At 50.9% G+C, this 25,176-nt stretch overlaps 1 protein-coding gene across 6 annotated transcripts in view; it reads left to right on the plus strand.

The window, feature by feature from the left end:
* The window catches only part of entpd1 (ectonucleoside triphosphate diphosphohydrolase 1), a 301,969-nt gene that overhangs the window by 235,232 nt on the left and 41,561 nt on the right, over window positions 1-25,176 (plus strand). For 5 of the 6 annotated variants that reach the window (XM_072479775.1, XM_072479779.1, XM_072479780.1 and 2 more), the window contains 2 exons: window positions 15,734-15,851; window positions 22,701-22,851. In XM_072479775.1, coding sequence (XP_072335876.1) covers window positions 15,734-15,851; window positions 22,701-22,851 — 269 coding nt within the window. Of the gene's footprint in view, window positions 1-14,218; window positions 14,298-15,733; window positions 15,852-22,700; window positions 22,852-25,176 lie in introns of those variants that run through there. The other variant, XM_072479781.1, reaches the window with a different exon arrangement.

The following is a 25,176-nucleotide window of genomic DNA, read 5'->3' on the forward strand; positions in this document are numbered from 1 at the left end:
ATTTTACTTCCCAATCATAATACTTACCAACGCCACGAAGTGTTAAATTTCTCCCAGCTACATACCTTCCCGATAGACCCCTGGCCACTGCTCCCGCCGAAAATCTGAAACTATCACTTGCGGATAAAAGAAAATGAAAAGAGAGAGCTTACCTGATATTCACTCACCCCCTTAGGTTAGAGGAGGTCTCGGGTTTAGCATCTGCCCAACTTAAATAGAGGTAAAAATCAAACACTTGAGCACATACCTGATTCCCAAGCTGTACTCCGGCTCCCTCCCTCTCTCCCGCTCCCGGAAATGAAGGCCGCTGGAACCTGGGGGCAAGTTTAAACACCTACCTGAATCCCAAGCTGCACTCACTGCACTCCGGCTCGCACTCTCTCTCCCGCTCCCGGATACTGCAAGTAATTCTCCTAATCTAATTTCTGGTCTAATATCCTTATTCCCTAATGCTCCTTCTTTTCCTGTAAGATTTCCAGCTTCTTCCCTTATCATTGATACCTCAGCTCCTGTGTCCACAATAAATCTCTTTCCTCTGTATTCTATTACTAATTCCCCTTTTCCTGTTTCTCTTGTTTGATTTTGGGTAGCCTGTTTAAGGGGAGGAGCCAAATCTGTTCAATTTATACCGGGGCCTCCTCTGCCTCTTCCTCGGAATCCCCCTCGCGAGGATCCCGAGTAACACTCTGGTGGGTGATACCTACCTTGCCCAATCTGTATAAGATGGACGGGTTGCATCTAAACCGGAGAGGCATAAATATCCTGGCCGCGAGATTTGCTAGTGTCACACGGGAGGGTTTAAACTAGTATGGCAGGGGGGTGGGCACGGGAGCAATAGGTCAGAAGGTGAGAGCGTTGAGGGAGAACTAGGGAATAGGGACAGTGTGGCTCTGAGGCAGAGCAGACGGGGAAAAGTTGCTGAACACAGCGGGTCTGGTGGCCTGAAGTGCATATGTTTTAATGCAAGGAGCATTACGGGTAAGGCAGATGAACTTGGAGCTTGGATTACTACTTGGAACTATGATGTTGTTGCCATTACAGAGACCTGGTTGAGGGAAGGGCAGGATTGGCAGCTAAACGTTCCAGGATTTAGATGTTTCAGGCGGGATAGAGGGGGATGTAAAAGGGGAGGCGGAGTTGCGCTACTTGTTCAGGAGAGTATCACAGCTATACAGCGAGAGGACACCTCAGAGGGCAGTGAGGCTATATGGGTAGAGATCAGGAATAAGAAGGGTGCAGTCACAATGTTGGGGGTATACTACAGGCCTCCCAACAGCCAGCGGGAGATAGAGGAGCAGATAGGTAGACAGATTTTGGAAAAGAGTAAAAACAACAGGGTTGTGGTGATGGGAGACTTCAACTTCCCCAATATTGACTGGGACTCACTTAGTGCCAGGGGCTTAGACGGGGCAGAGTTTGTGAGGAGCATCCAGGAGGGCTTCTTAAAACAATATGTAAACAGTCCAACTAGGGAAGAGGCGGTACTGGACCTGGTATTGGGGAATGAGCCCGGCCAGGTGGTAGATGTTTCAGTAGGGGAGCATTTCGGTAACAGTGACCACAATTCAGTAAGTTTTAAAGTACTGGTGGACAAGGATAAGAGTGGTCCGAGGATGAATGTGCTAAATTGGGGGAAGGCTAATTATAACAATATTAGGCGGGAACTGAAGAACATAGATTGGGGGCGGATGTTTGAGGGCAAATCAACATCTGACATGTGGGAGGCTTTCAAGTGTCAGTTGATAGGAATACAGGACAGGCATGTTCCTGTGAGGAAGAAAGATAAATACGGCAATTTTCGGGAACCTTGGATGACGAATGATATTGTAGGCCTCGTCAAAAAGAAAAAGGAGGCATTTGTCAGGGCTAAAAGGCTGGGAACAGACGAAGCCTGTGTGGCATATAAGGAAAGTAGGAAGGAACTTAAGCAGGGAGTCAGGAGGGCTAGAAGGGGTCATGAAAAGTCATTGGCAAATAGGGTTAAGGAAAATCCCAAGGCTTTTTACACTTACATAAAAAGCAAGAGGGTAGCCAGGGAAAGGGTTGGCCCACTGAAGGATAGGCAAGGGAATCTATGTGTGGAGCCAGAGGAAATGGGCGAGGTACTAAATGAATACTTTGCATCAGTATTCACCAAAGAGAAGGAATTGGTAGATGTTGAGTCTGGAGAAGGGGGTGTAGATAGCCTGGGTCACATTGTGATCCAAAAAGACGAGGTGTTGGGTGTCTTAAAAAATATTAAGGTAGATAAGTCCCCAGGGCCGGATGGGATCTACCCCAGAATACTGAAGGAGGCTGGAGAGGAAATTGCTGAGGCCTTGACAGAAATCTTTGGATCCTCGCTGTCTTCAGGGGATGTCCCGGAGGACTGGAGAATAGCCAATGTTGTTCCTCTGTTTAAGAAGGGTGGCAGGGATAATCCCGGGAACTACAGGCCGGTGAGCCTTACTTCAGTGGTAGGGAAATTACTGGAGAGAATTCTTCGAGACAGGATCTACTCCCATTTGGAAGCAAATGGACGTATTAGTGAGAGGCAGCACGGTTTTGTGAAGGGGAGGTCGTGTCTCACTAACTTGATAGAGTTTTTCGAGGAGGTCACTAAGATGATTGATGCAGGTAGGGCAGTAGATGTTGTCTATATGGACTTCAGTAAGGCCTTTGACAAGGTCCCTCATGGTAGACTAGTACAAAAGGTGAAGTCACACGGGATCAGGGGTGAACTGGCAAGGTGGATACAGAACTGGCTAGGCCATAGAAGGCAGAGGGTAGCAATGGAGGGATGCTTTTCTAATTGGAGGGCTGTGACCAGTGGTGTTCCACAGGGATCAGTGCTGGGACCTTTGCTCTTTGTAGTATATATAAATGATTTGGAGGAAAATGTAACTGGTCTGATTAGTAAGTTTGCAGACGACACAAAGGTTGGTGGAATTGCGGATAGCGATGAGGACTGTCTGAGGATACAGCAGGATTTAGATTGTCTGGAGACTTGGGCGGAGAGATGGCAGATGGAGTTTAACCTGGACAAATGTGAGGTAATGCATTTTGGAAGGGCTAATGCAGGTAGGGAATATACAGTGAATGGTAGAACCCTCAAGAGTATTGAAAGTCAAAGAGATCTAGGAGTACAGGTCCACAGATCACTGAAAGGGGCTACACAGGTGGAGAAGGTAGTCAAGAAGGCATACGGCATGCTTGCCTTCATTGGCCGGGGCATTGAGTATAAGAATTGGCAAGTCATGTTGCAGCTGTATAGAACCTTAGTTAGGCCACACTTGGAGTATAGTGTTCAATTCTGGTCGCCACACTACCAGAAGGATGTGGAGGCTTTAGAGAGGGTGCAGAAGAGATTTACCAGAATGTTGCCTGGTATGGAGGGCATAAGCTATGAGGAGCGATTGAATAAACTCGGTTTGTTCTCACTGGAACGAAGGAGGTTGAGGGGCGACCTGATAGAGGTATACAAAATTATGAGGGGCATAGACAGAGTGGATAGTCAGAGGCTTTTCCCCAGGGTAGAGGGGTCAATTACTAGGGGGCATAGGTTTAAGGTGAGAGGGGCAAAGTTTAGAGTAGATGTACGAGGCAAGTTTTTTACGCAGAGGGTAGTGGGTGCCTGGAACTCACTACCGGAGGAGGTAGTGGAGGCAGGGACGATAGGGACATTTAAGGGGCATCTTGACAAATATATGAATAGGATGGGAATAGAAGGATACGGACCCAGGAAGTGTAGAAGATTGTAGTTTAGTCGGGCAGTATGGTCGGCACGGGCTTGGAGGGCCGAAGGGCCTGTTCCTGTGCTGTACATTTCTTTGTTCTTTGTTCTTTGTAATCCTCCCCTGACAGCTGCTGCTCTTCTCCTATCCTCAATGAATCTGTCTCTTTCCTCCCGACTGAGGGCTAGGAATTGTTCCCTTGGTAAGTAATTTAGATTTTGTGGTGGGGGTGGTCCTTGTGACCGCAGATTATACCCGTGTTGTGGCATTGCTGGTTGGGCTAGATTTTGTCCCGTTTTGTCGGGTATCTGTCGATTCGGTGGTCTGGTCTGAGCATTTTGTGTTGAAACATTATTTTGGGCAGCTGCTGCTCTTCTTTGTTCCCCTTTTGTTTGTTTATCCTTAATTGCTTTGCTGCCAAATCAAATTTGACCATTTCTCTTCCTATTTCTTTTCTGGGCGTTGTTAGCAGTATTGTTGAGAAGCTATTCCCTCCTGGAATCTTGAGTCATAATTCCCTCAGGAATCTGACTACATCGGCCCCCTCTTCCTTATTAACCTCATATATTCGGTCGACATATGTTGTGAGGTGTTCCCCTGCATATGCTGCCTCTGTCATTTCTTTCATTAATTTAGCTCTCTCATTTTCCAAATCTTCTCATTTATTAAATCTGAGACTTTGCCTGTAACTATTTCTCCCACTGTATGTAAATCAATCAATTTGGTGGATTCTCCTGATGCTCCCATTTTCTTCACTAACTGTTTTACCCTCTGTGAATACTCAATTCTACTCTCCCCATCTTTCTTTGGGCCTGCTGTCTTCATTACTGCTGCTACTATTTTATACGGTACCATACCCCCCTGTCCTTCCTCTGGACCTGCTGTAAATGACCAAACTACTTTCTCACTTCTGGGGCACGGCGTTCTTAAAGGGGCCCTTCTATCTGGTTCCCTATATTCTGAGAAATGTATTTGTCGTTGTACCGGTTCTTCTTCAAGATAGGGGGTACCCTGTTGTACAAAATCTTCCACCGGTTCTATATATTCATCAAACATTGCAATTGGTACTTGGCTATCCCGTGGAGCAAACTTTACCCTATCTATGGGAGTAGGTGCAGTTATTCGGGGTCTTGGGACATTCTGTATCCTTTCTTGTGGTCTTAATGCTGCTATTATCTGGCCTTGTGTTTCTGTGCTTTTCCTTACTCTACTCATGGCTCTTCCGAAAGTATCATACCCTTTGCTCATTTGCCAAATTTGAGCTTTCGGGATAACGTTTGGTAATCCCAGTAATTTTGTAGAATCAATTTGTTGACTTCCTCCTAATATTTCTCCTATTTTAAGTCCCCTAGGTATAATCTCTCTTTCCCATCCTTCCTGATCTCTGTGGTGTACCATTTTTGCCTTCGGATTATACATATAATACGGTTTATTATCAACCTTATTTATTGGTCGATAAGTGGAAGGTTGTTGTTGTTTCCAGTAATCACTAAAACCAGGGGCTGGTTTAGCACACTGGGCTAAATAGCTGGCTTTGAAAGCAGACCAAGACAGGCCAGCAGCGCGATTCAATTCCCATACCAGCCTCCCCGAACAGGTGCCGGAATGTGGCGACTAGGGGCTTTTCACAGTAACTTCATTTGAAGCCTACTTGTGACAATAAGTGATTTTCATTTGTCATTTTCATTTCACTATAATCCCCTATTTCTAATGGTTTAGAATTTTTTCTATTCCCTTTTCTTCTCCTTGGTTTTAATATTTCCCCATTCTCTGATGAGGATGATGATTCTTCCTGTCCCAGCGCAGGAGGCGCAAAAATCCCAACTAGATTTTGTTCCTCTTCACTTTCTTGTGTTTCAAAAAAATAATCTATAAAAGCTCCTTCTTCACGGGCAGCACGGTAGCACAGCGGTTAGCGCAATTGCTTCACAGCTCCAGGGTCCCAGGTTCGATTCCGGCTTGGGTCACTGTCTGTGTGGAGTCTGCACGTCCTCCCCGTGTCTGCGTGGGTTTCCTCCGGGTGCTCCGGTTTCCTCTCACAGTCCAAAGATGTGCAGGTTAGGTGGATTGGCCATGATAAATTGCCCTTAGTGTCCAAAATTGCCCTTAGTGTTGGTTGGGTGGGGTTACTGGGTTATGGGATAGGGTGGAGGTGTTGACCTTGGGTAGGGTGCTCTTTCCAAGAGCCGGTGCAGACTCGATGGGCCGAATGGCCTCCTTCTGCTCTGTAAATTCTATGAAATGTGTGGCAGATTTCCCAGGCCAATTTTCTTCCCGAAACGGACTTAAATCTGGGTATTGAGAATGGTATCCCTTTGGGAAATTTTCAAAGGGGTCCGAATTCCCTTGGTTATCTGGGGCTCGGGGACGTGTTTTTCTGTCTCTGACAGGGTGCTGGCACTTGGTTGAATTGAAATTCAGATCGCTGTCTCATTCTTGCTGTGTCTAAAAGGACTTGTGGCTATTGCTCTCGCCAAATCCTTATTATCTGACCTGCCCTAGCCGGAGGGTTAATGCACATGTCTTTATTGTCACTCTCAGAGAGTCCCTTGAGTTATTTTTGAATATTCCGTCTCCTAATAATGTCATATCAACATTTCTCCCTACACTATGTCTTAGGATTCTTTCCATGTTTGCTTGATTTACTTCTGTCTCATCCATCATACTATACTGCTGTCCGGAATTGTTTAGTGATACCACATGTATAATCTTTGTCCCATGGCTCAGAGTTGTGGCTCCAGCTATCCCTTCTTTAAATTCTCCTCTTAGAACTACCTCTTCATCCATTTTTAGCTGTACCTCCGGATTGTATCTATGAGCCAATACCCCTGAAATTCCTGCCCCTAATTTCCCCTTTCTATTGGAAGGATTAACTTGTATGTCCTTTTGGGCATTTGTAAAGTCTCCTTCCACTAAGTGGATCTGCTTTCCTCCTGCGTGCAATTTTTTTATAAGTCTTGTCTGCTCCCATTCATCTTCGATTTTACTTGGCACATTTGTTTGAAGCCCTACTGTTTTCACTGTGCTGTCTGATTCTAGGACTGATTCCTCGTCATTTTCCATTTCTAAAGCTTCATTTTTCTGCAGCTGTTTTCTATCTTCGTTTGCCACTTCAGACTTACTTTTGTGTTCACTAGGGACCTGTATTATTTCTTTCATGTTTTCTTCGTCAATGATTTTAACCAGTTTGGAGCACTCTTTACCCACTTGAGCAGCTGCATGCTTCGGTCTGTGTCTGAACAAAATTAGTGATGCAGCTTGCTTTTCAAATGCAAATTTACAAAGTGCTTTAAGAATCCCGACTGGATCTCTATATTGCAGGTCTTTAGGCACTCTAACAAAGAAGGAGACGTCTCCATCTTGATACGTCTCTCTCTTCCAGGATTTGTTAAGCTCTTTTAATTTCTTCCATTCTTGTTTCATTGCTTCATCTCTCTTGACTGTATTCCAGGGCAAGAGAATTCTCCTACTTGCCATTTTTTGGATTTCTAACTTCTGTTCCTGGTTGTCCCTTTCAGGTGCACTCTGAAATTAAGGATAAGTACCCTTTCTGGGCCCTATCCAAGGCTAACTAAGGCACTATCTTCCTGTTTGAGTTAAGGGTCGATTGGTTATTGGTCTCTAAAGGTTTCTAAGCATCCCAATTTCGCTAGGATGTCCCTCACAATCTGCCTCACTCTAAGAATGATTTATTTTTTGGCCTCCTTTTACCAGTAATGGATGCAAGATTTTTAGTGCTGTCACCAAGATGTCTCGCAGACTTTTTCTCAGGGTCAGTATCTTCTAGTCTACTGATTTTCACCCCAACCTGAGTTTTATGTCCCCTCGATCCACAGAATATCCTTACAAAAGTCAATCACACATGACTTCCCAAACTAAACTCGGCAGGTAAAGTTTGACTCACACATAGACTAGAAACTTCTAATATTCTAGCCTTTGTGCCAGTTAGAAACTTCTAATATTCTAACCGTTGTTTGGGAACTAGAAACTTCTAATATTCAGGGCCTCACGTTGGGCACCATGAAGTTAAAATCTCACCACTATTCTTAGAATTCCCCTATACCAAAAAGGGTCGATATTCTAAATGGTGAACAGGGATTCTCACTCCCCGACTCCTGTGCAGGCTTCAGTGGGTGCTATTCAGGTCAAACTATGTTTTCAAGTTATCTCCCGGTATAACCCATACCTTCACAGAAGAATTTTACCCACTTACCACTTAGTAACATCGATATCCTGGGTCCTGCGTTGCTAAGTAAGTAAAGTAGGCTTTGTAATAACCACTGTTTCAGGTTAAAACTTTTAAGTTATTTTATTATATATTTTTTTTCTTTTAAAAGGTGCAATCACTGTCTTTACAGAAAAGTAAAAAGATCTTGCTTCTGGATCCTTCTGGTTGGTTGAAGGGACCTTCAGGCCCAACTTGACAATCAATCTTCTTTAAAGTCTGGTCTTCTTTAGATGTATTCGCTGGTGAGCCCGGTTGCTATGTCCTATCTTTCCCATGTACCGAGCTGTGCGAGCCGGCTCTGCTGGCTGTCCCCTTTCTTCGGGTTTATATATTTTTCTCACAGTTATTAAGTTTTTATGACTTTATTGTAAAGTGACTTTTATTTCACTTGGATTGTAAAAGGTACCTTTAATCTGAATTTTTCTAACACGGCTAAGTATTCAATTTGGGCATGGCCTCAGCTAATAGATCTGATTACATTGTGTCCTTTGTGATTTCAAAATGCTTTGATTTCAAGAGACGTGTGAATTTTGATCCCTGTCATTTCTATAGTTTTATTTTCCAATTGTGTCCCCAGCTCATAATTTTGACTTTGATTTTGGCTTTAAATTATGTTTCTTGTAGACGGATAGTCTCCAATTTTCTATTAATTTACCTGATGTCAGCAGAGCTTCACACCTATATATTTGTCCCCCTAGTCATTCTTTTCTATCTGCTGATTTTACTTCAATGAAGGTGTGAATCATTGCTTTTAGCGTAATGCTAAAAATCCACTTGGTTATAACTTGAAAGATTTACATTTATCACCGAGCTCAACTGAAACCCTCCTCCATGCTTTTCCAGACGCTTACTAAGATGGTTAATTTCAATGAAGGTGTGAACCATTGTTTTTAGCTTCATACAAAAATCCTGTTTGTTTGCTAAGCCTGTTTGGGAGAAGGAATCTGCATTTTATAATCCTGCTCTTTGCAGCTGCTGTTAACCCTTCGTGGGATCTTTCCCTACATTCTCTCATGGTTCACTCAGACCAGATATTGCCAGACTTCCATGTTTCAAATGACACATCTTTCCATATTATCAATTGCAAGCTGCTGGGAGACAGCAGTGAGAGTTTAAAGGTTCAGGGAGTCGGGATTTCAGAATCTGTGTGTGGAAGAGTGGGATCACAGGGAAGCAGCTATTGTTGAGTTTTTTACACTCTTATCTAAGCTCTGACTTTTCATTCTATAGAACCTTACCTGAAATTGATGAGAAAAGAAACGTGTTGAAGCTTTTTCTCTTGCACGTATCAGGGCACTTCACAAGAATACCACCAAATGGGTATGAGAAGCGATTGCTGATTGGTTGGCAAATGGACAATGATTGGTTGAGATGTTGCCATGGGGAATACACCAGTTGATGGAAAGTGACAGATAACTGCTAAGCATTGTTTGAAATTTAAACCAGGCAGCTTGACCCTGATGAGCCAAGGCATTGCCCTGGGGACTGAATCAGTGAATGGCTGTCACTTATTTTGTTTGGCTGAATCAGGCGCAATATGTGTACATGTTCTCTCTGTCTTCAAAGAACAGGCCCCCGTGTATTGAAATATGTAACATCCAGTACACACAACTGCACCACACTGCAAGCCCCGCCTTCCCCTGCCAACATTCGGCAGGGATTGGTCGCTCTGTGACACCCTGGTCCATTCCTCCATCACGTCCAACTCCTCATCCCCTTCCCACAGCACCCTCCCCTACAACCGCGGAAGGTGCAACACCTGCACCTTTACCTCCTCACTGTTCAAGGCCCCAAGCACTCCTTTCAAGTGAAGCAGCGATTCACTTGCACCTCCTTCAATCTGCTCTACTGTTTTCACTGCTCCCAATGTGGTCTTGTCTACATTCGGGAAACTGAACTCAGACTGGGTGACCGCTTTGCAGAACAGCTTCGCTCAGGCAGCAAGCAGGACAACAACCTTCCCGTCGCTGGTCATTTGAACTCAGCACCTTGCTCTCATGTCCAAGTGTCCATCCTTGGCCGGCTGCAAGGCTCCAATGAAGCCCTGAAATGCAATGCAAGTTGGAGCCACACCTCATCTTCTGATTAGGCCCATAACAGCCCTCAGAACTCAACACTGAGTTCAACAGGGTTACACTGTGACCTTTCTCCTCCATCTTAACCATTTTTGTTCCAGGCCATTCACGTTTTGGTCCAATGTAACACCCCTGCCCATCCCCCACTTCCCCCATCCCCCACTCCCCCCATCGCCCATCCCCCACACCCCCCATCCCCGCGCCCATCCCCCATTCCTCCCCGCTCATTCCCCCACTCCTTACAGGGCCATCAGTCACTTGTTCTGATGCTTTGCTATATCTTTGTTGCAATCTCTCCCAGCTCCTACTAATCGGTGTTCCCGTTGTTCCAGTCCTTTTAGACAGTACATCATTCAACACATTTTTCCCTCTGTGGGAGGGTCATACAGACTCGAAACGTTAACTCTGATTTCTCTCCCTACAGATGCTGCCAGACCTGCTGAGGTTTCCAGCATTCTCTGTTTTTGATTCAGATTCCAGCAGTGTTTTGTTTTTATTAATGAGCAAATGTTGTCCAATCACAGAATCTCATGTTGGACACTGAGAGAACGATTTTCCGCCCTCCTCTATCCTTCCCCACACCCCCGCCTCATTCCACCCTGCCCAACCCCTCCCCCACCCTGCCCTGCCACCCACCCCGCCCCTTCCCCATCCCTCCCCTGGCCCTTGCCCCCTCCCCTTGACCACTGCTCCTCCTCTGTGCCTTGACCATCCCCCTGCCCCCTACCGCTCTCTGCCCCTTCCCCGCCACTCCCCGGCCCTTGCCCCCTCCCCTTGACCCCTGCTTCCCGCCTCTCCCCCACCCCGTCCCTCCCCTTGCTCCTCCCTTGCCCCTGTCCCTCTGCCACTTCCCCCTCCCCTGCCCTTTGCCCCTCCCCTGCCCTTTGCCCCTCCCCTGCCCTTTGCCCCTCCCCACCCCTTGTCCCTCCCACCCCTTGTCCCTCCCCACCCCTTGCCCCTCCCCACCCCTTGCCCCTCCCCACCCCTTGCCCCTTCCTGCCCCATTCCCCCTACCTGTCCCCCACCCCTGCCCCTCACCACCCCTTCCCATGCCCCTTGCCCCTCCCCTGCCCTTTGTCCCTCCCCACCCCTTGCTCCTCCCCTACCCCTCCCCCACCCCTTGCCCCTCCCCTGCCCCTTCCCATCCCTTGCCCCTCCCTGGCCCCTGCCCCTCCCCCTCCTCTGCCCCTTGCCCCTCCCCCGCCGCGTGTTCTGCAGCAATGGACGTGGTTTGCCAGTAGCAGACAGTAGAATCTTCCGGTCCCGCCGATATCTGGAGCGTTTACCGTGGCTCACCTGTTCTGCCACAAAGGGACGCCTTCGGTAGGACAGGAGGATCCTGTCGATGATCGAAGAGCCCTTCGTCATCACAAGGGCTGTGCGGTGATCACTCCGATTTACACAGCCACGGACAGAGCAGCTCTGTCCTTTAGGACCCGGCCAGCTTGGTCTGTAGGTGCTACTGAGCCCCTCTGCTGATGGACATTGGAGCCCCCACCCAGAGTATATTCTGCGTCCTTGCCACCCTCAGTGCTTCCTCCGAGTGGTGTTCAACATGGAGGAGAACTGATTCATCAGCTGATGGTGGCCGGTGTGTGGTAATCAGCAGGAGGTTTCCTTGCCCATGTTTAACCTGAAGCAATGAAACTTCCTGGGGTCCAGAGTCAATGTTGAAGATTCCCAGGATAACTCCCTCCCGACTGTACCCCACTGTGCCGCCACCTCTGGGGGCTATGCCTGGCTGAATGTCTATGTCAGGCTGTTGGTTGACTAGTCTCTGAGACAGCTCTCCCAACTTTGGCACAACCCCAGATGTTAGTAAGGAGGAATTTGCAGGGTTGACGAGGCTGGGTTAATCAAAAATCTATCCAGCTCTGTCTTAAAATATTCAGATTCTGCTTCCTCTGCCTTTTGAGGAAGACAGTTGCAGAGACTCATTTTAGTTTCCCTGCTGTCTGGGCTTTCACACCTTTTGTTCTCTCCGGGGACTGCCATTAGCACTCTGTTCCCTTGGTTTCTGTGACTCTGACTCATCTTTTATTCCTTCGCCCCACAGTATAAATATCTCCCACTTTCTCTGTCTTTTAGATTTGACAAAGGGTCATCTGGACTCGAAACTTTAGCTCTTTTCTCCCTCTCTAGATGCTGCCAGACCTGCTGAGATTTTCCTGCATTTTCTCTTTGGTTGCAGAGATTCCGGATCTTCTGAGGGAAAGCATTCTCCTCGTCTCCCGGCTTTCTCCGGCTGTGCTGTGCCACACTGCGAGCTGCTTCCCGGTACAGCGTGGCCGGAGAATCACACCCAATACATTACCCCCGACACCATAGAATCGCTGCAGTGCAAAAGGAGGCCATTCGGCCCATTGAGTCCGCACCAACCCTCTCTCTACCTAGGTCCACTCCCTCAACCCCACCTGACCTTTTTGGACACTAAGGGCAATTTATCATGGCCAATCCACCTAATTGCACATCTTTGGACTGTGGGAGGAAACCGGAGCTCCCGGAGGAATCTCATGGGGAGAACGTGCAAATTCCACACAGACAGTTACCCGATGCCGCTATCGAACCCCTGGTCCCTGGCACTGTGAGGTAGCAGTGCCAACCACTGTGTCACCGTGCCTCCCCTCCCCTTCCCTTCCATTACCTGATTCACAGCTTTTTCTGGGATGTTACTCTATAGTGAAGATCGATGCAAAATTCCTGTTTAATTCATCCGCCTGAATCCTACTTTCCATTCCCAATTCCCCAGATGTAATTGACAGAAGTATTGTGTTAGTGGTGAATACACTTGTGTTGTTGCTGTGTGAGACAGCTAGCTTCACCTGTTGCCCAAATTGTTGAGGTATCTAACCCTAATCTGACATACACTGGGCACCTTTCCGGGTTGAAAGACCCTGTCATGAGTTTGTGATACACTGCTAGTGCGTTAAGGAAACGGAGCTCGATTCTAAATGTGAATTTGAGCACAGGATGGAGCCCATTAAGATATGTAAGATAATTATTCCAATTAGCTATGGATTTAAATAGAGCAAACATACATCCACATGTCAGAAATATGCGCGGAGCAGAGGTTAGCTGTAATTCCATTGAAGACACATTTCCCATGGAACCCAACAAAGATGTTTTTGAGAACTGGGCCTAGAGGGAATCCCATGGCAACACCATGTATTTGGGAAGATGTGGTGACTTTAAAACTGAATCAATGGCGTGTGTTGCCAGGTTCATAAGTTCAATGAGTTCTGATTCACACAATGGCGGTGTGTCTATGACATCGAGCTGCGCTGCAAATATCTGTCACTTCCTTCAGTGGAATATTAGCAAATAGACTGAAACGTGGAATGAGCACAGCAATGCTATCAATGTGCAAGTCCTGTACGGCCATCACCCTGCATCTGGAAAACCTGCTCAGAACTGATTGTAACAATTCATGTTGTCACAGATAAGGGAGGGGGTAAATGGACATCACATTTGTGTGCCTTGGGCAGTCCATACAGATGTGGAAGCAGTGGGCAGTGAGGACAGAGTCTCACAAAGACACCGTGTGGCAGCTCATTGCACTTACACCAGTCGAAAGGGCATTTTATGAGTTTACTTCCGAGAGAGGCTTTCCAGTCATGTTGGGCGGTGGGTCCAATGTATAAGAATTTAGACCCGTCATTAATAAAGCGTGCATTTTGTTGATATTGCCACGGCGTTAACAATGATTATTCCCAACTCTTTGTCTGGTTTCCTGATTTGTATGTCTGGGTTGGTCTATAAGCCTCACAATTCTCTATGTGAAATTCAGCAAGGCCATTTGGAATTGCACAGATCAGCTAAGCACACTTTCAAGAATTCAGCATATTTAGTGGATGCTGGTTTGTGGTGGGATAGTTGGGGGTAAGGAGTTTAAACTCAGCAAATACCTCTTCACGTTTGAGTTGGGATAAAGGTGCATCAAAACTGAAGCCATGCGCAACACAACCGCATGTCTTTCTGAGAGAACATTGGTCAGGGAGATTTGTCATGTGTTCGGTGGCGTTGTTAATTGTGTTTCCGAAACAGCTCTACTTAAGTGAGTTCATGGTGCAGCAGTGTTTGAGCAGCAGGTGAAGCACCGGCTAACTAAGCAGCTCAGCAGGTGAAGCTAGCTGGTCCACACGGCTGCAATGCAGCTGAGCAGATGAAGCTAGCTGCTTTGCACGGCTGCAATGCCAGTGATATTATCCATTAAGAAGATGCTGCTGTCAAACCTTAACGACCTTCTGCCTGTGCTGGGCTGGATTGTCCGGTCCCTCAGCCGTGAGTTTCTCGGCGCCTTTCGCTGATGGTGGGATTCTCAACTGAAGCCGCTCCCCACGCTGCCAGGAAACCCGCTGGCCGGAATGTACTGCCAGCGGGAAAATAGAATCCAAACAACAGGAGAATTTCAACCACTGTGTGTGAATTTCAGAGTGGGTGTGAATGTCAGAGTGGGTGTGAATTTCAGAGTGGGTGTGAATTTCAGAGTGGGTGTGAATTTCAGAGTGGGTGTGAATTTCAGAGTGGGTGTGAATGTCAGAGTGGGTGTGAATGTCAGAGTGGGTGTGAATGTCAGAGTGGGTGTGAATGTCAGAGTGGGTGTGAATGTCAGAGCGGGTGTGAATGTCAGAGCGGGTGTGAATGTCAGAGCGGGTGTGAATGTCAGAGCGGGTGTGAATGTCAGAGCGGGTGGATCTCCGCGCGTGCGTGAATTTCAGGAATTTCAGCGAGGTGAATGTGCGTGAGAAAGCGAGGTGAATGTGCGTGAGGGAGAGAGCGAGATGAATGTGCGTGAAAGAGAGAGATGAATGTGCGTGAGAAAGCGAGGTGAATGTGCGTGAAAGAGAGAGGTGATTGTGCGTGAAAGAGAGAGGTGAATGTGCGTGAGAGAGAGAGGTGAATGTGCGTGAGAAAGCGAGGTGAATGTGCGTGAGAGAGAGAGAGAGGTGAATGTGCGTGAGAGAGAGATGTGAGGCTACTGGGCTGACCTGTGACCTTGGGTCAGGCTTTATAGATGATAAAGAATCGGTTTCAATTTTCCCACTATTTAACTGGAGGAAATGGGAAGAATCCACCCTTAGATTAGATTCCTGTTTAACATCCTTTTCCAAATCTCACACTCTCCCATCCTCGATTGCGGATCTCAAACTCTGTGTTCCTTACCTTGCAACGTGAGCAGGTCACAGCAGTGACAGATTGATGCACTATCAATAACGACGAGACGAGAGTAGAGAGTAATCGAGGCTTTATTACACAGAGGCGTGTGGCCTCCTACAGCTGCTGCCGAAATGGCTGCAGCTCGGAGAGCACACACATTTATACTCCGCCTACTGGGCGGAGCCAGCAGGCAGTGATCTACCCCCGTACCTGTAGTACAGGGGCCTTACCGTAATACCCTCGTATGCAGTATATACAATACAACAGTGGTGACTACCACACAGATCGTTTCAGTTTATGGTATGTTTGCCAGGGTTTGATCTCACAGAGGAAAGGCCTCCTGGCTACGTGACTCCTTTGCAGCAGTTGTCAAGACAGGACCCAAAGTGTGTGAACCGGATCCTGGGCAAAGTGGTGCAGTGCTATGGTGGTTCTGCTGTGGGCTCTCTGGATAACGGCCTATCAGTGACTGGGAACCTGTATCTGTGTGTGTTACAATGCAGTACAGTCTAATATATATGACTGAGGAATGACGTTGTGTACCATTGTCTCTCCAACAGTATGGAATAGTGATTGATGCTGGCTCCTCTCATACTTCACTCTACATCTACCAGTGGCCAGCTGAGAAGATGAATGATACTGGCCTGGTCACAGAATTAACTTCCTGCAAAGTGAAAGGTACGAGACTCTCCCCTTAAAGTTTATAGCTGGATTACTGAAAGCAAAGGAAGCCACAATAATAAACCACCCACGAGGAGGGAGAGAGTTGCGGTGGGGGTGAAGTCGACAAAGACTTTCATACACGGATCAGAAAGTTTCCATCAGGGTGACCAAAAGCTGCATTTATCTGGGGGCCCCCCAGGCTGTATTGGGAGCCCAGAATAAACCTGGCCATTGTTATACAGGATTCTCCGAAACGAAAGAGAGGGGAGCTCGTTCAGCATTTCCCATGGAACAGGGAGAGCAGGATTGTCCCTTCCAGATTCCCAAGGAACGTTCAGCCTCCTCTCCCGTCCTCATTGTCCATCTAACCAATTGCAATCTCTCTTTCCCAACATTCCTCAACAAGCTGCAGGTTCCTCCTCCTGCTGCTCCCTCCCATTCCAGCTGGCCTGCCTGTCTGTCTGCCTGTCTGTCTGCCTGTCTGTCTGCCTGCCTGTCTGTCTCTCTCTCTGTCTCTCTACCTGTCTCTCTATCCGCCTATCTCTGTCTGTGTTCCTGTCTGTGTTCCTGTCTGTCTGTCTACCTGCCTGTATGTATGTCTGTCTGTCTGCCAGTCTGTCTGTCTGTCTGCCTGTCTGCCTCTCCGTCTGCCTGCCTGCCTGCCTGTCAGTCTGTCTGTCATTCTGCCTGTCTGTCTCTCTACCCGTCTCTCTGTCTATCTCTCTATCTGCCTATCTCTGTCTGTGTGCCTGCCTGTCTGTCTGTCTGCCTGCCTGCCTGCCTGTCTGTATGTCTATCTCTGTCTGCCTGTCTGTCAGTCTGCCTGTCTGTCAGTCTGCCTGCCTGTATGCCCGCCTGTCTGTATGCCCGCCTGTCTGTATGCCCGCCTGTCTGTATGCCCGCCTGTCTGTATGCCCGCCTGTCTGTATGCCCGCCTGTCTGTCTGTCTATCTCTGTCTGCCTGTCTGTCAGTCTGCCTGTCTGTCAGTCTGCCTGTCTGTATGCCCGCCTGTCTGTATGCCCGCCTGTCTGTATGCCCGCCTGTCTGTATGCCCGCCTGTCTGTATGCCCGCCTGTCTGTATGCCCGCCTGTCTGTATGCCCGCCTGTCTGTATGCCCGCCTGTCCGTATGCCCGCCTGTCCGTATGCCCGCCTGTCTGTACGCCCGCCTGTCTGTATGCCCGCCTGTCTGTATGCCCGCCTGTCTGTATGCCCGCCTGTCTGTATGCCTGCCTGTCTGTATGCCCGCCTGTCCGTATGCCCGCCTGTCCGTATGTCTGCTTGTCAGTCTGCCCATATGTCTCTCTGTCTGCCTATCTCTGCTTGCCTATCGCTGTCTGTGTGCCTGTCTTCCTGCCTGTCTGTCTCTCTGTCTGTCTCTCTGCCTGTCTCTCTGCCTGTCTCTCTGCTGCCCACTCCACTGCTGCAGCTTCCTCCTCCTCCTCAAGCAGCTCCTGCTCGTACAGCCGCAGGGCATCCCCCGGGGCTGCGGCAGCCAGGATGAAGGCCACCATGCCAGGGGGTGAAAGGCCAACATGTTAGCATGGGGCCTACTCCCATCCTCAACCTGGTCCACTGGGCTACACCCTGCCCTGCATGTCCCCCTCCTCCCCACTGCACCCCTGTCTCTGGCCCCGGTACCCATCCCTGTCGGCAGTGGCACTACCCATGCCAGCGCTGCGCTCTGCAGCCCCTGTCCACTGCCCTTGTGTAGGGGCTTCCGTGGGTGTTCCCTTGGGTGTGTTGTGTGATGCCCCACTGGAGGGTGGCGCATGGTTGTGGGGGGGCTGGAGGAAAGAGGTAGCGGGGGGGGGAGTTGGGGTGCGTAAACCTATGGCTGGTGTCAGGTGGGTGGTCAGTGGGGTACGCAGTGGGGTGCCCCCATCCCAGGGTCACGCCTCTGGGCACATAACCTCCCTCCTCTCTCTCCCTCAGCAGCCACTGCGCCTGTTTCCCAATTTTTGAAACCACAATGAACCTCCACGTCGGTAATTCCGAGGTGGAGCATCGAGGGGGTCCCGGAGGATACTGGGTCAGGCCCATTAATGATGTGCCAATGGCGATTACTGTGTGTGCGGAGTAGATCGCACTGAGGCCGCTGTCGAGGTGCCGGAGCGTGGCATTCCGACGGGCAGCAGGCTCCGGCCTCGATTTTCGGGCACCATTCTCCACCCATTGCGCATTTCCCGATTCCAGCGTCGCTGAATGGTACAACGCTATTTTATTTAAACCTTCTATGTACAGTTTTGTCTTGATACTCTGCACGTGGGGATTCCCTGTTTGTGATGTTAAAACAGGTCGTGTCCGTGTCCTTGTCCCCAGACCTACTGTCCACCAGGTGTCGTGTTCGTGCTTTTATATGGTTCCTGTCTTTGTGTGTGATTGGTTGTGGTGTTGTGTGCTCTGATTTGTCTGTTGGTGTGTCCATCATGATGTGTGTGTTTGAATATCATGACAGGATCGATAATGAACGGACCCCCAGTCCTGTCTCCCACATCTCCTCTACGTCTATCCTATCGAAATCCCTTCATTATTTGAAAGGTATTTATCAAGTCTTCCCTCAACCTTTTCTAGAGAAAAGAGGCCGGGATTCTCTGGTTGTTCCTGGGACATATAACGCGCTGATCCATGGATTTTAAACAGGGAAAAGTGCTCCTGATGCAAATCATTAAAAATCATTTTCAGCTCACAGGCAGATAATCGACTGAAGCCATTCCCGGGATAGTGAGGGATGTCCGATGGGAATTCCCGGGATAGGGAGGGATGTCCGATGGGAATTCCCGGGATAGGGAGGGATGTCCGAAGGGCATTCCCGGGATAGGGATGGATGTCCGATGGGAATTCCCGGGATAGGGAGGGATGTCCGATGGGAATTCCCGGGATAGGGAGGGATGTCCGAAGGGCTTCCTGTTGCTGAGAGAGATGCAGTGATGTCTTGCTGAAAGAGTTTGTATGTAGCTCTGGGTGGGACTGACAGTGAAGGTTGACTGGCACCTCGGGATTTGTGCCTGGCAGTAGTCGAACTCGCCTCGACACAGACTGGGCTGGGTTCTCCCAAACCGGGACTATGTCGCCACCCCGGTGTAAAAACGCTGGCGGTTCATTCTGAAGATTCCTGTGAAAAAGTGGAGCCAATTCCCTGCCCAGCAGGAGGATAGCAAGGGGCCAGAGTGATTCTCGCAGCTTCAGCTGCAGATACGGTCCCCGCACGTCCGGTTCCCGCACTTCCGGTTCCGAGTCCGCGCACGGCGGAGGCCTCCAGCGGCCGCACCAAGCGCCAGGACAGACTCGGACCGCGGAGGCAGATGCAAAATGTAGGCCCCCCAATTGGCCGCCCCCGAAGTTCCGCCCGCGCCGATCTGTCCCCCGGCTGCCCACACCCCCGGTGTCCGATCCCCCAGCCCCCCATCAGGGCAGCCGCAGACTGAGTCCGCAGCCGCGACGCGAGCATGCCGACCGGCGATAGGTGGTTAGTTCCACGCCGTCAGGAACTCGGCCGGTCGGGAGCGCAGGATCGCCTGGTGGGTCCCCGGCCGCGCGGAGCACTCCGCCAACACGCCAATTCTCGGGTCGCGGAGAATCGCCGGAGCGGGGCCGGGCCCGATTTCGGCGTGAAATTGGATTCTCCGCCCCAAATGCAATTTTGGCACGGGACTGCGGAGAATCCAGGGGGTTCAGAGTCGGAAAGGACTGGAATCTTTGAGCCACATCCTTGTGTGCGCAGTCCGCCATGTCAGAACAATTTCGTTCCATGTATTCCCCAAACCGACACTCCTCCAGGATGCAGCAACCCTGATCCCAGGTCATTGGTCAATATGATGAACTTCCTTTTCTCTCTCTCCTATTTGGTATTTGTTCTCTCTCTTTCTCTCCTCTATCTCTATTGCACACCTCTCCCTCTGTCTCTCCCTCGCTCTCTTGCTGTTTGTGTCTCTATTTCTCTCTGTCTCTCTGCCTTTGGCGGCCAGTCCCCTTCCTCTTTGTGTCTGGTTGCTTCGGCAACAAGAGAGGAAAATATTGTGAGAGCGACAAAGTCACGTCTTAGCTCAGCGGTCAGCACTGCCCCCCCTCCCCCACCGCCCCTCCCCACCCCTCCCCAAACCCCTCCCCCTCCCACACCCCTCCCCAAACCCCCCACCCCTCCCCAAACCCCTCCCCCACCCCACCCCCATCCCCCCCACCCCACCCCTATTCCCCCCCCCCCCCCACTTGCCAATCCGACCTCCCGGGGAGCTCAGAGTGCATCACTCGGGGAGCAGAGGATGGTGCCCAGGCACTGCCAGTTGGCATTGCCCAGTGCCGGTGGGGATGTGGGTTCCAGGGTGAACAGTGTTTCTGTCTGGGGCAGCCCGGGTCCATGGCTGGTGGGGGCGGGGGGGAGGGGGGGGGATCAGGCTGCCCTGTTAAACAGCGAAAGCTGCCATTGCTGCGGAAGCTCTGATGCACAACGAGTAGAGAGTAATCGAGGCTTTATTACACAGAGACGTGCAGCCTCCTACAGCTGCTGCCGAAATGGCTGCAGTTCGGAGAGCACACACATTTATACTCCACCTACTGGGCGGAGCCAGCAGGCAGGGATCTACCCCCGTACCTGTAGTATAGGGGCCTTACCGTATTACCCTCGTATGCAGTGCAGTATATACAATATAATACAAGGATTTCTGGCAGAATCTCACCCTTGTCTCTCCCTCTCTCTCTCTCTCTCCCTCTCTCTCTCTCTCTCCCTCCCTCTCCCTCCCTCCCTCTCTCTCTCTCCCTCTCTCCCTCTCTCTCCCTCTCTCTCCCTCCCTCTCCCTCCCTCTCCCTCTCTCTCCCTCCCTCTCTCTCCCTCCCTCTCTCTCCCTCTCTCTCTCCCTCTCTCTCTCTCCCTCTCTCTCTCTCTCCCTCTCTCTCCCTCTCTCCCTCCCTCTCTCTCCCTCCCTCTCTCTCCCTCCCTCTCTCTCCCTCCCTCTCCCTCCCTCTCCCTCCCTCTCTCTCCCTCTCTCTCCCTCTCTCTCCCTCTCTCTCCCTCTCTCTCGCTCTCGCTCTCTCCTTCTCCCTCCCTCTCTCTCCCTCTCTCTCGCTCTCTCGCTCTCGCTCTCTCCTCCCTCCCTCTCTCTCCCTCTCTCTCCCTCTCTCTCCCTCTCTCTCCCTCTCTCTCCCTCTCTCTCGCTCTCTCTCGCTCTCTCTCCCTCTCTCCCCCTCCCTTCCTCCCTCTCCCTCTCCCTCTCTCTCCCCCTCCCCCTCTCCCTCTCTCTCTCCCTCTCTCTCCCCCTCCCCCTCTCCCTCTCTCTCTCCCCCTCTCTCTCCCCCTCTCTCACTCTCTCCCCCCTCTCTCCCTCTCTCCCTCTCTTTCTCTCTTCCCCCCTCTCTCCCTCTCTCCCTCTCTTTCTCTCTTCCCCCCTCTCTCCCTCTCCCTCTCCCTCTCCCCCCTCTCCCTCTCCCTCTCTCTCTCTCTCTCTCTCCCCCTCTCTCTCCCTCTCTCTCTCCCGCCCTCTCTCTCTTTCTCTCTCTCTCTCTCTCTCACTCCCTACCTTTTCTTGTCCTATACCTCTTTCGTTTTCTCTCTCTCCCCTTTTCTCTCCCTCGCGCCATCCTTCTCTCTCTTCTTCCCCACTTCATTCTCTTGCCTCATCCAATCTCCGTGTTCTCCTGCGCTCTCCAACCCTCGCTCACTATCTGCCTCCACTCTCCCCTTCCCTCGTTCACACTCTCTCACAGCGGTTTGTGAGGTCCCACTCTGCTCTCCCTATCCCTGTCTCTCCTCCTCAGTCCCTCTCCTCAACTTTCACTCCTGCTCTTCCCCTCCCGCCCTCCCCCACTCTCACCCACTCACGTTCTCTCCTCCTCTGTCTCTCACTCTCTCCCGTTTCTCGTTCTCACACTCACTCACTCTCCTGTCTCTCATTCTCCCCCCTTCTGTCTCACTCCCTCTCTCGCCCTTCCCCCACTCCATCCCTTCCTGCTAAGGTCCCCCTCCCTCACCCCTCCCTCACTCTCGTTGCCACCACTCCCCCATCCGGTTCCTTCCCTCCCTCTCACCCTCTCTTTGCTCCCTCTCTCGGATACTCCCTCCCTCACTGTCGACCTCACCTCCAGCTTTCCTCGCTCCCTCACTCTCCCTCACCCTCTTCTTTCCTCTCTCTCTCTCTTCTCACTTCTGCCTCTCCCTTTCTGATTCTTTCTCTTTCACTCTTTCCTCTTTTGCTTTTTGCATCTCCCTCCATCTCTCCCTCCCTCCATCTCTCCCTCCCTCCATCTTCTCTTTCTTTCCTCTTGTTCTTTTACTCCCTCCCGACCTCCGCTCTTTCCTCCTTTGCTCTTTCCTTCTCTCCTGCTCTGCACGCTCTTCTTTGCGCTCTCACTCGCCCTCTGCCTCACTCGCCCTCTGCCTCACTCGCCCTCTGCCTCACTCGCCCTCTGCCTCACTCGCCCTCTGCCTCACTCGCCCTCTGCCTCACTCGCCCTCTGCCTCACTCGCCCTCTGCCTCACTCGCCCTCTGCCTCACTCGCCCTCTGCCTCACTCGCCCTCTGCCTCACTCGCCCTCTGCCTCACTCGCCCTCTGCCTCACTCGCCCTCTGCCTCACTCGCCCTCTGCCTCACTCGCCCTCTGCCTCACTCGCCCTCTGTATTCTGTCTCCCTCCTTGTCCCTCCCTCTGCCTGTCTCCCTCACTGACCTCTCTCTCTCCCTGTACATGTTTTACTGTGTGCCCCACTCTCTCCCTGACCTCCGCTCACTCCCCCGTCCCCTCTCTCTCTGCCACAATAAAAAAAAAGTCAAAATCCACAAATGATTATCAGGAATATTATTTGGTTGAGTGAATGTATTCTGCCCCCTAGAGGGTGTTTGTGCACTAACTGGGTTTATCCTCTCCCTCACAGGTCCTGGCATTTCCAGTTACTGGATGGATGTTAAAAAGGCTGGTCTGTCTCTGAAACATTGTCTTCGTTATGCTAAAGAGCAACTTCCAGACAAGCAGCACCACGAGACGCCCGTGTACCTGGGAGCCACGGCTGGCATGCGTTTGCTGAGGTGAGAGTCAGTTCCAGCTCCGAACTCCAGAGCTCCTGTGTGAACATCCTTCACACTCTCTCCCATCTCGGAATTCTTGTCTCCCATTCCAAACCCGCTGAAGGTTATTAAATTCATGAGATTGACTTTGAGTTTAAATTAGAATGAGATGATGAACTCTGATGCAGGTACCACACCCACAGGGACCACAGCCACTTCCTCATCTCGGGACATGTGGAGCAGCTGATCATGGAACGTTTGAGGGAGGCAGTCAGCTGACTGCATCAGCAAATCTCACAGGCCAGGGGCTGACAAGGCACCAGGACCAGATGATGCGTCCAAGGATATTGAAGGAAGTGAGAGTGGAAATTGCAGGGGGTGCTGGTCATAATCTTCCCATCTGCTCCAGACTCCGGGGAGGAGCCAGAGGATTGGAAATTGCAGATGTCCTGCAATAACCTCAGATGTGGCACTTTATAAAATCACAGAATCACCAAAAAATACCGTGCAGGAAAGGCTGTTCGGCCCATCGAGTCGGCACTGACGCATGAAAACCCCTGACCTGCCAATCCTAATCCCATTGGCCATCACTTGGCCCAGAGCCTGGAACGTTGTGACGTGCCAAGTACTCACCCAGGTACTTGTTGAAGGATGTGAGGCAACCCGCCTCTACCACCCTCCCAGGCAGCGCGTTCCAGACCCTCACCACCCTCCCAGGCAGCGTGTTCCAGACCCTCACCCCCCTCCCAGGCAGTGTGTTCCAGACCCTCACCCCCCTCCCAGGCAGTGTGTTCTAGACCCTCACCCCCCTCCCAGGCAGTGTGTTCCAGACCCTCACCCCCCTCCCAGGCAGTGTGTCCCAGACCCTCACCACCCTCCCAGGCAGAGCGTTCCAGACCCTCACCACCCTCCCAGGCAGCGCGTTCCAGACCCTCACCCCCCTCCCAGGCAGCGCGTTCCAGACCCTCACCCCCCTCCCAGGCAGTGCGTTCCAGACCCTCACCCCCCTCCCAGGCAGCGCATTCCAGACCCTCACCACCCTCCCAGGGAATGTGTTCCAGACCCTCACCCCCCTCCCAGGCAGCGCGTTCCAGACCCTCACCACCCTCCCAGGCAATGTGTTCCAGACCCTCACCCCCCTCCCAGGCAGTGTGTTCCAGACCCTCACCCCCCTCCCAGGCAGCGCATTCCAGACCCTCACCCCCCTCCCAGGCAGCGCGTTCCAGACCCTCACCACCCTCCCAGGCAGTGTGTTCCAGACCCTCACCCCCCTCCCAGGCAGTGTGTTCCAGACCCTCACCCCCCTCCCAGGCAGTGTGTTCCAGACCCTCACCACCCTCCCAGGCAGTGCGTTCCAGACCCTCGCCCCCCCCCCCCAGGCAGCGCGTTTCAGACCGTCACCACCCTCCCAGGCAGTGTGTTCCAGACCCTCACCACCCTCCCAGGCAGCGCGTTCCAGACCCTCGCCCCCCCCCCCAGACCCTCGCTCCCTGAACCCCTGCTGCAGGACCTCATGCCCCTTCCTGCCTATGTCGTTAGTACCAATATGTACAACGACCTCTGCCTGTTTGCCCTCCCCCTTCAGGATGCCCTCTACCCGTTCGGAGACATCCTGGACCCTGGCACCAGGGAGGCAACATACCATCCTGGAGTCTCTTTCACGTCCACAGAAGCGCCTATCTGTGCCCCTGACTATAGAGTCCCCTATTACTATTACTCTTCTGCGCTTTGACCCTCCCTTCTGAACATCAGAGCCAGCCGTAGTGCCACTGCTCTGGCTGCTGCTGTTTTCCCCTGATAGGCTATCCCCCCCGACAGTATCCAAAGGGGTATATCTGTTCGAGAGGGGGACAACCACAGGGGATTCCTGCACTGACTGCCTGCCCTTTCTGGTGGTCACCCATTTCTCTGCCTGCACCTTGGGTGTGACCACATTTACATAACTGCGATCTATGACGCTTTCCGCCACCTGCATGCTCCTAAGTGCATCCAATTGCTGCTCCAACCGAACCATGCGGTCTGTGAGGAGCTCCAGTTGGGTGCACATTCTGCAGATGAAGCCATCCGGGACGCTGGAAGCCTCCCGGACCTGCCACATCTCACAGTCAGAGCACTGCACCCCTCTAACTGACATTGCGTCAATTAATTAAAATTAAAATTTTAAAAAATTTATTTTTAAAAAATATTTTTTAAAACATTTTGGTTAGATTGAACCCAGTATTCTGGGCTTTGTTATTGGGGCTTGGAGGGCAAAGCAAGGAGGCGATGCTGAACTTATACAAGACACTAGTTAGACCTCAGCTGTCTTATTGTGCACAGTTCTGGGCGCTACACTATAGGAAGGAT

Source organism: Scyliorhinus torazame, chromosome 16 (assembly GCF_047496885.1).
Source record: "Scyliorhinus torazame isolate Kashiwa2021f chromosome 16, sScyTor2.1, whole genome shotgun sequence".
NCBI lineage: Eukaryota > Metazoa > Chordata > Chondrichthyes > Carcharhiniformes > Scyliorhinidae > Scyliorhinus > Scyliorhinus torazame.